The 17,500-nt window shown below is 41.7% G+C and overlaps 1 protein-coding gene across 1 annotated transcript in view; it reads left to right on the forward strand.

The window, feature by feature from the left end:
* epha8 (eph receptor A8) overlaps positions 1 to 17,500 on the forward strand; it is a 99,140-nt gene that overhangs the window by 36,584 nt on the left and 45,056 nt on the right. The window contains exons 3-6 of the mRNA XM_084062887.1: positions 11,986 to 12,039; positions 12,897 to 13,040; positions 13,856 to 14,005; positions 16,565 to 16,880. Coding sequence (XP_083919013.1) covers positions 11,986 to 12,039; positions 12,897 to 13,040; positions 13,856 to 14,005; positions 16,565 to 16,880 — 664 coding nt within the window. The remainder of the gene's footprint in view (positions 1 to 11,985; positions 12,040 to 12,896; positions 13,041 to 13,855; positions 14,006 to 16,564; positions 16,881 to 17,500) is intronic.

The following is a 17,500-nucleotide window of genomic DNA, read 5'->3' on the forward strand; positions in this document are numbered from 1 at the left end:
ATCATGACCTTAAAATCGAACCAAATCTTTGATTAGGCGTATCGTGACACCCCTATACTGTATATATATATATATGATTTTTTTTTTGTTATATACATATTATGGATATAAATAACCTTTTCTTATAAATAACCTATTATGTTCATGTGATGTGCAACGGAAGCACTGACTGTACTGATAAGACCTAATTATCTCAAACATACTATCATTTTAAAATATGTATCACATTACATTAGGAGTCCACTAGCAGGGTTTCCTGTAGAAACCCCTCTCCTGGTGCTACTGAGGGGTGCTCGATGCTCGTGCCTGCATGCTGGGGCTGCCCAATATGGACAAAATGTCATACCCTCACTATTTATGCCAAATATATCACTAGTGTTAATGACCATGCAGCCGCAGTGTACACTCTCCTGTGTGAGTATATACGGCGTGTAATGGGTTGGTGTCACGAAAACAACTACATATATGCCATCGTGCTATATTTTTCTGACATTTAGTGTCACTGCTGACCAATTCAGTCACTTCACTGGTTTTGTAATCCCTGACTAGTATACATTTAGGGCTAGGTCTAATGTTTATGTATTTCTGGTAATATTAATGACCACTCTTTTGTTTGTCTGTGGCAAAAAAAATAAGTTTGACAAAAATCACATTCATCACAAGCCGGTATGGTGATGACTTCTGGTTGTAATTAAACACCATGAAAAACTTCTTGACTTTCTTCATTTGTCTTTCTCTTGAAATGTATGTCTTTAACTTGTGCATACCACATGCACATGTTGTAATGTAGGAATAGCACCTTGGAATAGGTAGCAATTGATGGTCTGCATTTCTAATGGCGTATACATCATATCGCCTTTATCCAAAGTGCAATTACACCATCTCCCCCACTGATCCTGGACCAATGCAATTAACACTTCTATTTTGCAAAGGTTATCGCTGTCAAAGTGCCCTCACACACACACACACACACACACACACACACACACACACACACACACACACACACACACACACACACACACACACACACACACACACACACACACACACACACACACACACACACAGAGGACTGAGTTATTAAGTCTGACTGGCTGATAGTATTTGAAGCAGAAAGGTGTTGAGCCTGATATTTCTACTGACTTAATAGTCAGACCTGCAACATCACGTACTGTAGTTCCCTGCATTAAACTTGAAATGCCACCACCAAAATGGCCTCTATTTTGAGGCAGGTAAACTGGCACGCTTGGCAGACAAATATCAAGTGCAGTGTTGTATCTGAATTCCACCAACACTGAGATTCCCAGGTATTCCAAAACAATCACAGTGGATAACATTCCTGATGTAGATATGTTAGCAATATTCTGCCGACATCTGTGCAAGTTTGACTAAAGACATATCTACCTGCCAAAATATACATTATGGATGTACATGGTTGGATTAATAAGGAGTACTAACCAAACAGAAAATGACAATATAAAATGCAATTAAAGTCAGGGTTCTTGTGGGGGAATTGTCCATTTTCATTACACCCACCTTTTTAGTCTGTTGTACCGGCATTGCTGTGTCAAACGTGAACCTATCAATTGCGCTGCTGATACACATGAACACTTACTGTCCTCAGACTATAGGCATCAGTGAGCGACAGTACAATACATAGCCATCATCCTCTGACTTTTTATCTATCTTCATGAAACTCTCTCTCCCCTCCCCTATCCCTCTCTCTGCTTTCTCGGTCTTGCTTTCTCTCCTGCTCTGCCATACTCACTCTCACTGTACATTATAGACTCAAAGTAATCCTCCATCGAACACACTAATCTGAAATGAGATCTTCCACAGAAGACAGAGTTCTTCTCTTTTCTCTCTTGTCTTTTAACTCCTTTGCTCCATGTATGGCATCTGCAGTGTCAGGTTCCAGCCTGCTGTGGCAGTGGCAGGTTGTTTGTGTGGGGGTTGAATGCAGGGCCAGATGAGGAATCACACGCACCATGCAAAGGAGTAAAAGTGATGACAACAATGCAAATGTAGTTACAAGAGTTGTGGCAATTAATGCAAGATTTCAGTTTAGCTGCTGAACTAGAAGTACGTTTAAAACACTGGAGGTTTGGGCCACTATGCGGCCCTAACACCTATGTCGCAACGCCGATCCGACCGATATGTCTGAGTCATAGTGTCAGGGGCTTTGTGAGAGTACCCGTTGCACCCGTCTGTCTGAGTCCCTATTATGCCCATATATGGAGATTATGCCCATACCCTGTATATTGGCATGCCCGTATATGGAGATCCCTTATGTCATTGGTATACCCTTACCCTGTATATTGATATGCCCATATATGGGCATATTAGTTGGATCGGCGGTTATGGACAACTGGATGGATATCCATATATGTCCATATCGGTCGGATCGGCAGTTCTGGAAATGTAATCTAAAGTTATCAATGTGTTTGTTTTAAACTGTAGTCTGGACATGATTTTTGACTCCAACCTCTTCTTCGATGGTCAAGTAACAGGAGTCAATCATTTTTTTCCCTTTGTTTTTACCGCTGGCGATAAAAACCTCCTTTTTTTGTGTAGAAACAGGAACTTAGTTTGGCCCCTCCCCTTTCTTAGTCCACTTCCTCCCGGGTACTTATGTGCTTATTCCTACTAACAACAACACTACATGTTTAGGACAGTGGTGCTGACAGATTCTTTTATTAGCAGAATCTGTCTTGAGAGATTATGAGGAACGTAAATCTTTATTTGTATTTTATTTTAATTGTCTCCGCCAGGCCGAAAGGCATGGCGAGAGAGTATGTTTTACCCTCCGTCCGTCCGTCCGTCTGTCTGTCCGTCTGTCCGTCTGTCCGTCCGTCTGTGGACAGCTAATCTCTGGCACCGTTGGCTTGATCGTGGCGAAACTGTGCACACACACTCCCTGGATGCCAATTCATACCCTCTGCCCCAAAATTTTCACATGGGCTTGTTATAGCGCCACCAGGAGGCCGCTTTTGGCAAAACACCTTTTTTGACAGTACTCCTACAGAATTTGTCCAAACGTCACGCAAATCGGTACACAGTATCTCTATAGTCATTAAACGAAACGGGTATTTCAGATTTCTCATATTCCATCCTGATTGGCTAAAAATCTCTTCCAAAGTTTGCAGGAGTGCTCCGTTTTGAACAAAATGCCTCAAATCATGAACACAGCATGCAATTTCCGTGAAATTTTGCACACTCATTCCCATTAGGCTGAGGAAGAACTACCATTTGAACATTTTCAAATCAGCCTCATGGTGGCGCTATAACAGGCCGATATGTGTTTTTACCTATAATTGCACCGATCTGTGTAAAACTTTGTATGCACACTCCCTAGAGGTCAAGGAAAAACCTTTGCCCTGCATTTTTCACATCTGCCTTTTATAGCGCCACCAGGAGGCCGACTTATGTAAAACACATTATTTTATACTACTCCTTCCAATTTTATCGAAATTTCACTCAAATAGGTACACATGATCTCTATAGTCATGTGATCACGACGGATGTGTTTGATTTTTCATATTCCATACTGATTTGCTAAGATTGACATCTAAAGTTTGCATTATTGGCTTGTTTTGAACAAAATTCCGCAAATCATGAACTCACCATCCAATTGTGCTCAAACTTTGCACGCACATTCACACTATGTTGAGGAACAAATGCCACCCTTTTAACATTGGACTGTTATAGCGCCACCAACAGGTCTAATTTAGCGAAAAAAACATGTTTTTAACTAAATGCCTCAAATCATGAATGCAGTCAGAGTCCGATTGTCGTGCAAGGCCTAAGAAGAAATGGCACCCTTTTCACGTTGGCCTATTATAGCGCCACCAGGAGGCCACAATAGCCTACCTGACCTGGCGGAGACCTGTGCTCCGAGGAGCACTTTTTCTAGTTTATTTTGTTTTTTAACTTCCAGTTAAGCTCATCCATGCTTTTATCCCATCACAATTTGACTATTGTAACTACATTTATTCATGGCTCATTAGAACAGCAATTGCCTGTTAACCAACTCAAAGACAAACATCCATCCATCTTTTTGTTTTTGTTTTTTATTCCGTTTTTTACAGGGCCAGCCTACTTTAGCAGACAAATTCATACATGTAATTAACGCTTAATTAATGATGAATTAATGATGAACTCATACATTAATTCATCATAAACTCATAATTAAGTCCTGGTCCCCTGTGATATTCTTTCAGCTTCAGAGGTGACTGCATAAAAAAAGCAGATATTACCATTACCATACCATTTTATCCTGCTCGAAATGAACATCTACAGACAACAAAAATCTCAACTTCGTAGGCTAGTCCAAAAAGAAATGCTTGCTGGAAAAAAACAGGCATGTGGATCAGATGGCCATTAATTGCTATAAAGGGCCTTTGCCGTTTGACTGATTGACTGACCCCATGCGTCTCAATTAGAAACACAATTATCCGACATGAGAGATACCATCAGCACTGTGGGTTTATTTTTGAACTTTTTGTCCACAGCCTTGGGACTTAGACAGCGAAGATCCATTTATCTCTGTTCGTTAGCATCTAGTTCAGGAAGGATCAGGATGGCTGTCAGCAGCCATGGCGGAACTCCGACTGCGCTCTGGTTTACAAAGCGGTAAAAAAAGATGAGCTACAGTAGGTGGGAGCCGGCCGGACCTTGACATTATTTTCTACAATCCTCAAATCATCAACAGACTAGAGGAGGTGAAATCAAGGTCATGTGATCCCATGGTGTGTATGTATTCTTGCACTGGCAACACAACACAGAGCGGCTCCCCAATCAATGCACGATGTGTATACAGTATATGTACAGTATACTGTATATATATATTGTGTGTGTGTGTGTGTGTGTGTGTGTGTGTGTGTGTGTGTGTGTGTGTGTGTGTGTGTGTGTGTGTGTGTGCGTGCGTGCGTGCGTGCGTGCGTGCGTGCGTGCGTGCGTGTGTGTGCGTGTGTCATACCTATTTTATTTCTGTACAGTGCGTGCTTATAAGGCTGCCATGTCTGATTGACCATGATGAGCGATAGAGTGTTGACATGCAGATGTGCAATTTACAGCCAATTAAGTTGGGTCTTAATTTTCTCTCTCTCTCTCTCTCTCTCTCTCTCTCACACACACACACACACACACACACACACACACACACACACACACACATACACACACACACACACACACACACACACACACACAAACACGCTTCACTGTCACTCTCTGTCACCCTCTGAAAGCCTGCAATATTGTCACAGGAATAGAAAAATCTCTTATCACTCCCTCTGAAGATAAACCAGCCGTGTGGAATGTTTCTCCCTCTCTCCTTGTCCTGGTCTGCATCTCTCTGCTCCAAGAACTGTTATTATCACAGCTCAACAACAACAACCTCCATTCAATCTCATCCCTCCCAGTTCTAAACTTCCACACTCCCACTATATCTGCCTTCCGGCTCCTTTCAGTCATCACAAATTACAAGAAAGCAAAAAAAAAAGCCCTCTAAGATTTCCCAGGAAATGCAGTGGTATGAGAGTGCAGCACTGCCAAGGAGGGAATAATGAGGAAGATAGGGAGGCTATACACCCCACTAATTAGTCGGGGTCTTCACAAGTTCAAGGACGGTTTCAATTTAGCAGATAAAGATGAGAGGATGAGCGAGAGGGGAGGTATAAGACGGGTGAGATGACTTCCTACATCTTAATTATTGCGGAGGATGTTTTTTTTGTTGCTGCTGGGGCTTTGGGGGAAGTGGTGGGCATTGGGGGGGGGGGGGGGGGGGGTGGTCAGTCTTCTTAGCTGCAGGCCAAGTTCATTTGGGTCTAGCCAAGTGCTTTCCAGGGTCAACTCTTTCCCTTTCAATTACCCTGCCACCTGCATAAGACTTTCAGCTCGGGGCCGACATGCTACGAACTGTGGGATAAACGCAGTACATGAGCACACGAGCACATGCAGTCTGTTTATGCACTACCGCTCTGCACACAAGCATATAAATACTGACAATTGCTACTTACTGTACATGATAGGCTATAATAAATTGTGTGCACTGTTGAGGGCTAAGATGCTATATATACAAAGACATTCACTTAACCCATTAAGACCTGAAGCCGATTCTAAAAATGTCTTCTAAATCCTAACCGTTTTCTGAAAAACCTATGTTTTTATGTCAGTGGTTCTCAATCTTTTTCATGTCAAGGACCCCCAAAATTATATGTATTTGGCTGCGGGCCCTCATCTCAAAATATGTTGTTCCAGGGACCCCCCAGAAGCAAAGATTTGAGTTTAAAATGTTCACTTTAAAAATATATACATTCAAAGATTTGCAAACATTTTCCACGATTTAAAAAAGAATAGCCAAAGTATAAAATAATGGTTAAAGTAGTTATACAGATTCCCGTTTTCCCAGTTCCCGGTTTGAATGGGTTAAGACAGTCTTTATAATTGCCATTTTCTGAGTCAGTCCACATTCACCTTAGGCTTCAGGCTGAAGCTCATTTCTTCCATGGAATAGATGGAGTAAATATGTGTTGTGGTGTGTGACTATAAGGCCCAAGTTATCTTGTTAACTGTTAACTGATTTTGAGCCTTTTGTATCTGTTATTTGCAGAAGTAGCTTTGTTTGATTGACATGGCTGCATGCCAATCTACTGGTGGGTTAAACATTTAAATATTTGTTTTAAATGTGCATTTTGTCACAAAGTCAAATTACTTGCATTGCAAATATTCAGATTTGGATTGTTCATGCACACAGAAACAAACCAAGACCTGCATGGGATCTGAAAGCTGCGTCACAAACCAGATATGTAAGTCAGTGACAAAAAGTCTAGTCATGAATTAAAATGCAAAAAAGTAATTTATTTAAACCTAAATAGCACAAAATAAACCAAATGCAACCTGTCAGTATGAATAATTGTTAGGTCAGTCATGTCTGCCGTGTATGGATGAGTGTGGTGTGTGAGAGAAAATGCATGAATGTAATGCAGGAACCCTGAGACTATGCAGCTAGTATTGCATTCATGACGTCATCTGGTCTGTACAACTTTACCGTGATGCCTTTTGGTCTCTGCAACATGCCAGCAGCTTCCTGAACCGGGTGGTGACAGGTCTGGAGGGATGTGTTGTTTACAGTACCTTGACAATGTCTTAATTTACAGTGATGCATGGCCTGAGTCTCAGTATATACAGTGTACTCAAGCACTGCTTGACAAACTGGTCTGGCAAAGTGTGAATGTCACCTATTTGGGCAGGTTGCTCGGTTAGGGCACTGTGTGCATGGCACAGGCTAAGGCTGAATCGGTATTCAAATATCCCCGTCCAGCCACAAAAAAAAAACTTATTGAGCTTTATGGGCATGGAGTTTTCAGTTAAAAAAAGGCCAACTATCTTATCTGACACATGTCAACAGGCATTTGAAAATGTGAAGGCTCTCTTGTGTTCGGCACCATGTTGGCTGCCCCACGGTTGAATGACCCTTTTATCTTGAAGGTGGATGCTTCCAGTGTGTGTGTGTGTGTGTGTGTGTGTGTGTGTGTGTGTGTGTGTGTGTGTGTGTGTGTGTGTGTGTGTGTGTGTGTGTGTGTGTGTGTGTGTGTGTGTGTGTGTGTGTGTGTGTGTGTCTGTCTGTGTGTCTGTCTGTCTGTCTGTCTGTCTGTCTGTCTGTCTGTCTGTCTGTCTGTCTGTGCGTGCGTGCGTGCGTGCGTGCGTGCGTGCGTGCGTGCGTGCGTGCGTGCGTGCGTGCCTGCAGGAAAATGCAGTTTAATACTTTACCAACTTAATTATTCTGTTATTGAGAAGCAGGCCCTCGCACTTATATGGGCTTTGCAGCAATTATTTCACTTATGGGGGTCACCAAAATGACCATTTCTGATTAGACCCAGCTCTTTGTCATAACATTTTTTTTTAACGTTCTAATTCCAACTCCGATTCGTGTCTGTTTTAACAACTTAAGTTATTATTGCTGCTCAAAAGTCAAGACGGACACAGCCACAGACACACTCCCAGACTGAGCCCCATCAACGGGCTGAATATTTCCTTTTTTAATTTAAATGTTTTAATAGACTCCTTCAGTTTTTTTATCAGTTATTTCTATGCCATTACTGCTCAGCAATTAACACCAACCGGTCCTTAATGTACTGCTTTAACAGCTCCAGTGGAGGAGAGACAACTAAATCCTTGACTATACATTGCAGCCATAATCCACAATTTACTGCCTACAGAGCAGGTTAAATTAGACATCAATTAAATTTTACTTAAACAAAAGAACCTTTCAGTATGACCCCCAAATTTCTTACAAACCGTGTTCGTGAGTGACAAAAAAAAAAAAAAAAGCACAGACACAGACTTTTAAAATGGAGACCTTGTTTGAATAAAGGTCTCCATTTGAAGAATAAAGGATACATACAATAATTTTAATGTTTCACCTTTGGCATCTGGGTAAAACCCATAATATTCCAAATACAAGAAGTTATATGTTTCTTTAAAGACGTAGTGAAATTACATTTTGGGTCATTTTATTTTGAAGTTCCAGTCTGAAACGGCCTGGCAACGAATCAGAATGTTCCATCCCTTCAGGCTATGGCACGGTGGAATCTCACTCACAGCAGTGTGTTTGTGCTAATGTTTGTAGCCTGCAGGCGCATGCTGCCCAAGGGAGAGAGGTAGCATAGGGGCCACTGTGCAGAATGTTTGTTACCAAGTTGCTTATTTCTAACCTAAAATGTTTTCAGATACATATTTTAGTGTGCTGATTGTGTTTAAAATGAGTAATACACCGTCTGGATGTAATCTTGAATGAGATTCCAAACGGACTAGTTCTGCAATTAAAATCAGCTGTGTGGAGGAAGTGCAGCTATGGGAATCAAACAGGTGAATTAATTAATTAATTTATATTCATACAGGTCATCTGTGTCATCACACAGCACGTTTTCGCTCACAGGAAGTAATACAGATTGGCCTATTAGGGTCTTTTGATATAAAAATACACAAAAAAATATTTTTATTGGCTGCAGCCCACAGGTCCTACTCTCTCCATCTCAGTCTTCTCAAATTACCGTAATGCCCCCAGAGGTATGTTAGTCTGAGGCTTTAAGGGATAGTTCACCCCCAAAATTACCTTTTTCTATCGATTAGTCAAACCATGGAGACTTGAATTCATGGATATTTTGGGGGTTTTGTCGCATTCCTAAGCCAATAATTTGATGACTGGCAGCGGTTCCGGTAGGAGACACAAAGAGTCTCCTGCTGGTCATCAAATTATTGGCTAAGGAATGTGACAAAAACACAAAATATCCATGAATTCCAGTCTCCATGGGGTGACTAATCAATAGGAAAAAAAAAATTGGGTGAACTATCCCTTTAAATAGACTGCTTCCCAATCAACACCCAGGTGAAGCAAATTGGCTAACGACCAGCACTACTCTGCCTATCAGCCTGTGTCAGCCTAGCCTAGGTCCCAGCCTCACTCATCTGCGAAGAGAAGAGCCTGGTCACGACCTAAAGCAGCGAGTGTCTAGGAAGTCCTGAGTGGACAGGATTTCTGTTTCCCCCGGAAACGATATTTTTTGACCAATCACAACACTCGTTTCATTCACGGAGAATGTTAACAGATTTGTAAAGCATCAACGTCATTTCCTTGGGCGGTACTTCCGCCAAATTCAACCATTTCCGGTTGTCAACTTCCTAGACAACCAACATCCCAGGTCTTGCCCAGCGTGGTGACAGCCCCAAACAGGCGAGGGCCGTCACAAAGCGATGATGAGATTTATTTCTCTCTAGAGAGTACTATACTGCAAAAGACTGGAGTACGGTACTGTATAGAGCTCTATTTTCGGCCGAAGTCCCTAAACCCACTATTAGGGGATTTAGCATTGGGCAAGGGACGTTCCCGTGCAAAAGTTGCTATTTTAGGACACCAGCCTTATCCCTAAAACACTTGCGCTAGCCCTTACATTATGCATAGGTGTGGTTTGGGCGTTACAATAATAAAACCAATCACTGTGCCAGATGCCATTGCCTTTAAGAGAAGACTGCGCAAGCCATTATCCCCAATGCAATCTCACGCTCTCTCCCTCTCTGCCAGTGTTGCCAGGTCTGCTTATTATAAGCCACCATATAAAACCATATCTGTGCCTTTCACAAGACGTTTCAAGGTTTTAACATAAATACAGCAGCATTCTTGTACTTCAAGCTTGCCTGCAGTAAGTGGCTGGAGTGGTCACATGAAAGTGAACTGGCGGCAGTAAAGTAAACATTTTAAAGTGCAGTATAATACTGAAAAACAGCAGTATAGACAAGAAATGGCAGTACAAAAACTGAATGGTATCTGCATTCCAAACGGACTAGTTCTGCAATTAAAATCAGCTGTTTGGAGCACAGTACAGTATAAACTTTAATCCTGTTACAGTTTATACTGTACGCGGGGAGAGAAACTGTACCTGAGCCTGCAGAGTGAACAACAGTCTATTGCTGGGGTGACTAGGATCTTTGAAGATTCTCTGAACCATCACCCTAATGTTCTGGGAGTAGAGGTCTTGCATGGCTGGCAGCTCAGTCCTAGTGACTTGCTGTGTGGATTTAACCACCCTCTGTAGAGCCATGCGGCTTGACAACAGATGTGACCGGCCCAGTTTGTCGCAAGGAACTTGTACAGTATCTGCTCACTCTCTCCACTGCAGTCGTGTTGATGCGAATGAGGGTGTGTGGTCCCTGCACCTTCTTTTATTTCACAATCATCTCCTTTGTTTTGCTGATGTTATGATAGAGTTGTAATCCTGACACCACAATGTCAGGGCTCTCACTGCCTCTCTATAGGCCATACTGTACGTCTGATCGTTGTCTGTAATCAAACTGGTGCGGTGGTGTCATCCACAATTCATACAGTATCTACAAAAATTGCAGTGCCTGGTGGGAAAAATGGTAAAGATTGGGAATTTAAACCTCCCAGCATGTCATGCGGCATGAAATCTGAAATCTGTCTGGGGTTCTCCGCAGTGTAACTCGCATCACATCACATCACATCACAGTAGCACTGGTATTTTCTGTGATTCAGTTTCTTCTTGTACCGAATGTAGTTAGAAAGGCAGCAACAATGTATGCAACACTTAAACCAACACCACATACACACACATGTCATATTTACAGTATATATATATGTGTGTGTGTGTGTGTGTGTGTGCGCGCGCGCGCGCACGCACACACACACACACACACACACACACACACACACACACACACACACACACACACACACACACACACACACACACATTTCCCTTAATGGTTCCCTGCATAATTCTATTACGCCTTGCCAAGGCGTTCAGTAAACAATGTATCTAATCACATACAAGAGGTTCATCTCATTACAATGACTGCTTCCCAATGGAATTATATTAAGCAAATTCCTCTGTCCTGAGATGTAGAACACATGATTGCCTGCATTTAGCATCTCTCACCGACATGCTGGAATGGAATATATTAGCATAGCATGCCTTAATTGTGGTATTCATTCCATTGTAAAACTATTCATGCTGTGGTCAGAAGACATTTCCAGACAATGAACCAAATAAGTGCCTTTTGAAGTTTCTATAACATTTACTTAATTTGCATTTACAATGGCATCATTCGGACTGTAATTACCCATAGCCACTACTATGGTACACAGCACTCTCGACTCTCATGCTTTATGAGCAGGATCTGAAAAGATCAATAACCTGGAATCATGAAATAGACAGTATTGTTTTTCAATTATGGCGACAGCTTTTGTACACCTGCCAGAGTCTCATTGGCTGCCGCTTTTTTGATAAAAGTCGTCAAATTGTCGCACTTGAGATGGAAAATAATAATCTCTTAACGTGGTTAGGGAGATGGGTATTGCACAGGTAATCATTTGGGAATTTACAGAATTCTGTTGTAGATACATATTAATCTGAACTTGTTTCTCTCTCTGTCTTTCCACCCGCCTCCTTTGTCCCTCCGCAGTGGGATGCCATTAATGAAATGGACGAGTACTTCAGTCCCATCCACACCTACCAGGTGTGTAATAGTCTCAGTGTGTGGCCATCCATCTCTGCTGCTCTCTAGGCCAATCCGCTGCATTTGTGTCACAGCATCAGTTCTGTCTATGTGTGCAGGCCTACATATGGCTGGATATGTGTGTGCTTTGCAACTTCTGTAACAAAGCCACACGCCACCGTCAGCATGAAAATGACGATGACACAAATGGTTCATAATGATTTTCTTTTTTTCATTTTCACTCCTCCTCTTTTTCTCCTCATTTGACCTTCCTTTATTTTACTATTGTATAATGTTTTTTTCCTTGTACTTCTTGTTATTCAATTTAGTTTATCAATTCATTTGTCCATAATGTTTTCAATTATTGAATTAATCTACAGTTTGATTCATTTAGACACAGCATTCACACTTTGATGAAGTCGTAAATAGCACACATTAGCTTACATGCTGAATGACTAAACTGATTATTTGATTGCTAGAATTTAATTTAACACAATTCTTTCTGTCGATTGACTCTGTGATTATTTGATTTATTGTGTCACTTCTACACAGTATAAGTGTCAGTGTTAATGTATCCATTTGCAACTTTGGTTACAACTTGAAGATCCATACTGTGGGGGCAACATTAGCCCAAAATTGCAGATCTACGCGTCACGGCGCGTTGTGAGCTTTGCAGACAGATATATACAGTCCAAGTCTGTTTAACTGGGATTAGAATGTTGAAGTGGTTAACACTCAGATTTTACATCTGTCATTTACAGTGTCATTATTATTATTACAATTATTATTATTATTATTATTGTTGTTATTATTATTATTATTATTATTATTATTATTACCCTTATTATTATTATTAATTTATTTATTTTTCTGAGCAGGTATGCAACGTGATGAGTCCAAGTCAGAACAACTGGCTGAGAACAGTGTGGATCCCTCGCGATGGAGCCAGGCGGATCTACATTGAGGTCAAGTTCACCCTGAGGGACTGTAACAGCATGCCTGGTGTACTGGGCACCTGCAAGGTAATGTGTCCGCCACACACACAGGGCTAGGTGCAGATTGTGAGTAAGATTATAGACAGCACATGTGGTGGACCAGCAGGGGAGCAGGAAGATATGAAAGAGTGCGGGAGTTTGGGAAAGTAAAGATAGCTTGCGTGAGAGACAACAGATAGCAAAAGGACAAACGATGGTTGTTAAGTGACACGCGCGCGCGTGTCAGTAATTAATAATAATGAATCAATAATAGAAATAATTGTTAATATCATGGCCCCTGATGCGTTTGGAAATACAATTCATTCTTTTGTTTTTTAAAGACACATTTAATTTCAATGAATTCTCAAATGAGGCATTTTCCTAATGAGGCATTTTGTATGCTATGTGTATTGCTAATTTGTTAGACGAGGTATGATGCTGAACATGCCATGACACACAAGCATTATCCGTTCCACTTTTATTTTCAAATGATTGTGCTCTGAGCAGGCTTTCAAGCTTTGTTTCGAATATTTTTAATGTAAATTCAAAATGTTTGCAATGCAAAGTGTGGTAATCAAAGTTGATAATTGTGTTAATATGATTTGGGGTTAAAGTTGCTTTGTAGCTTGGGAAGTAAAAGTGTAATAATAACTATTATGATGATGATGATGATGATGATGATGATGATGATGATTCATCTCAGTATCATCAGCTTGTAGTAGTACTTAGTATATAGCAATACAGTACATTATAGAGTACATTTTTAAATACTCTATTATATAAAGAATACACAGTAAAGTGTTACCTACTGTAGATGTTTGCATATCTCACACAGTCAAATTACTCTGTTGTATCTTCTGTAGGAAACCTTCAACCTCTACTATTATGAGTCTGACAGAGCAGCGGGCTCGTCCATCAGAGAAAACCAGTTCAATAAGATTGACACCATTGCTGCAGATGAGAGCTTCACTGGGGTAGACCTGGGGGTCCGCAGACTCAAACTCAACACTGAGGTACGCACACAATTATCAATATATTGTGCTCTCACTTACAGCAAAGATAGTTAATATAGGAAGATACACCATGCCAATTGGAGCCACTAGGCGAAATAGTACACAAATCCTACAAATAGTAGGCTTGGTTTGCTTCTCCCGCGACCATCCCACCACCCTCCCTGGCTGACAACGTCATGTGGATGAGGCGAGCATTGTATTGGTTGTGCGTCGCATGTTATCCCAAATCATGCCCCATCAACCAAGACAGTTAATAATGGAAAATTATATTATTGAGCTTTAGAACACACATGTTGTAACATTTTCAATATGTCCATAATGATTTTGCATATTATATTCACATATAGAAACTCAGTTTATCAGTTTTTAGAACATCTTATGGGGACAGAGCATAGAGTTAAAAATAAGGGACAGAGCCCTCTATGTCTCGTCCGTCAGACTGCAGATATCTTCCCAAATCTTGCGAGAGTGTGTTGCTGGGATAGAAAAAGGTTGAGTTGATTTTCTCATGATCTCATTTTATATGAAAACCCTGTAAATATTGTGTGGCTTGTAACGATCGGGTCCAATATTTAGTTCAGTGACCATGGGACTAAATAATGGTTCAGAAGCTGTGTTCGTGTTCACTCTTCCATTGGAATAAACAGACTCCAACCTGCTTCCGCCTTCTTAAAAGGCGCCCACCTACGTCACGCAGATACGGGAAGTAAACCGGAGATAGCATGTCTTGCTATTTCCGTCTTGGCTTACAGTCAGGCCCTGTGCTGTGACAAGAGCTTGCATGGTCAGTCAATTTGATGGTGAAACAAGAAATGACAAGTCATATTATACCAGGGGTTACATGTCGCCTTTCCGACATGTCGCCTTTCCGACGTTAACGAACCCTATACCTAACCCTAACCCTAACCTTAACCGCACGCGGAAGCCACTAGTCGGAGTGGCGAGATGTCGGAATGGAAGGCGGTTACCATACCAGGTGCTTCTCTCTGTGAGCGTGTGTGTGTGAGCGTGTGTGTGTGTGTGTGTGCGTGCGTGCGTGTGTGTGTGTGTGTGTGTGTGTGTGTGTGTGTGTGTGTGTGTGTGTGTGTTAGCATACATTTGTTGTTAGCACTTAGCACTCATTAGCATGCCCAGTAGCAACCAAACAGGGCTCAACTACTGCTGTCTTTGTTAACCAAAACGGTCGCGGAGGTTAGACTGTTGCCCAATGCCCACTTAAATGAGCTTCTGAGCTTACACACCTGGAGCAAATGAATGAACGAGCAACATTAAGCAGCGCTGACGGCCGGTCGGCGATACACGCTCGTCAGCCGCAGCAGAGTGTATGAGAGAGGGGGAGAGAGGGGGAGACGAGAGACAGGGGAGGGCGTATGATCCCATGGCATGGGAGGACGGCCCGTCTCCCCATTGGTTTAAAGGACAGGCAAAATGGGGAAGTGTCCCCATTGGCTTAAAGGAGTAAAAGACAGCCAGGACAGCTAATGATGAAAAAGTGTTGAGAAAGTAACGATCAACTAACGACTAGTTGATCAGTCTCTTCCTAGACCAGGCTGCACCTGGTAAAAACTGTGAAGAGAATACATTCTTAAACAAAGCTAGTAATGGGGTGACAGTGTTTTAATAAGGGGTAGAGACTGGCATTCCTCTCTTTGTGATGTTCTTTTTATGTAAAGCAACGGACTGTAGCACTGTGCCCAAGACAAATTTCCCCTCAGGGACAATAAAGTTAACACTCTTGCTCTCTCTCTCTCTCTCTCTCTCTCTCTCTCTCTCTCTCTCTCTCTCTCTCTCTCCCCCCTCTCTGTTCCTTGACAGAACAGCTGTTTCTAACACCTTTCATCAACTCGTACTCACAAACTCAATACCTAATGATAATAACCTAACATACAAGTTAAGATGCCACCCTTAAGCGTGCATGCCTGCTAGCAGTATTACAGTAGTTAACTTGTTCTCTTATTGAATCTTATTGAAACAGCTCTTTTGAGGTAATTTAGCTTAGCTCGCTATCTTTTCTGTTCTCAGCTTAGGACATCAAATTGAACTTTTTTGCATGGCAGGCAAAATCTTTGAATGTCGTGAGCATGACACAGCTGGCTCAATCTGTTTCTTTATTGTAGTCTTTGACAACGACAGTATCATTTTACTCTTCTTGTGACAGGTGTGATTAATTATGGATTAACTAAGTTAATATTTGAGTTATTGTTACTGTTTAGTTTGTTTTTTTAGCTGCAAATGCTAGAATAGTAATAACACAGGATATTTGAGTTCAAGTGAGCTAGTTGGTTCAGGCAAAATCCCTATTGTACACTATAACTCAAAAGGACAACAAAAAAAGACCAGATGCGCCTCCCATCTTCCATCTAAAATCTTAATCAAGACCATTTAACAATGTCTCTACCATTATCTGTTCCTATCTCAGGAAGTTCATATGCCCAAGCTGTTGTTGGAGAAAGTTATCTTTTCTGGCATTAAAGCACAACAGATAGGAGAAGCGAGAAGAGGATGATGATGATGATAATAATGAAAGATGTCCATGTTTTCCTCCGCTGTCCCCCACAGGTGCGTGGCGTTGGTCCTCTGAGCCGACGGGGCTTCTACTTGGCATTCCAGGACATCGGGGCGTGCATAGCCCTCACCTCGGTGAGGGTGTATTATAAGCGATGTGTGGGCGTGAGTCGTAACTTGGCGGTGTTCACGGACGTGGTGACAGGCGCCGACTCCTCGTCCCTGGTGGAGGTCAGGGGTCAGTGCGTGGACCATGCTGAAGAGAGGGACACACCAAAGATGTACTGCAGTGCTGAGGGCGAGTGGCTGGTGCCCATCGGCAGGTGTGTCTGCTCTGCTGGATTCGAGGTGCACAGAGACTCCTGTGTGGGTAAGTCCCATGATGGAATGCCTTGGATACTTTCAGTATGCCCGCCACTAGCCTCATGCTTGTCAATTTGTGCCTTGGCTACTTAGGGGTTCTAGTTGACCAGCCACTTTGGAAATACATTTTACAGTGTAGGCCACTGTTCAAACAATGGTTTTCGGTAGTTAAAATCCCCAACAACAATAACAAAGTTGCATATGAACAGATAAAGGCTACAATTTTTCTGGCTGATGAAAATGTCAGTTTGTTGTCTTGGATGGATAAAGTTTAATAGGCCTATGTAATAAGTTCATGGTGAAAAGTCGCTTCAATCTAACAAGTTCTGGGGTGTGATAACACTGAACTATTAATCATAGTACAAATGCACATAATATTTTCTGCTAAAATGTGACTTTAATTATGTGTGCCTGATGATGAATACGGAATGCCTTAATTTTTAGATGCAAAAAAAACTCCCAATGACCTCCCTCAGCATACTACTTCTAATCTCTTATAATGTACCTTTTGTTTATATTTCTTTGATGGGATGCCCTCATTTAGAGACCTGTGCATATTGAAAGTTGCCATGGGTTACAGTAATTAAAGCCTATTAATCACAGACCATTGGATAATTAAACGCTAAA

This window comes from Gymnoscopelus microlampas, assembly GCF_963454915.1.
Source record: "Gymnoscopelus microlampas genome assembly, chromosome: 7".
Taxonomy (NCBI): domain Eukaryota; kingdom Metazoa; phylum Chordata; class Actinopteri; order Myctophiformes; family Myctophidae; genus Gymnoscopelus; species Gymnoscopelus microlampas.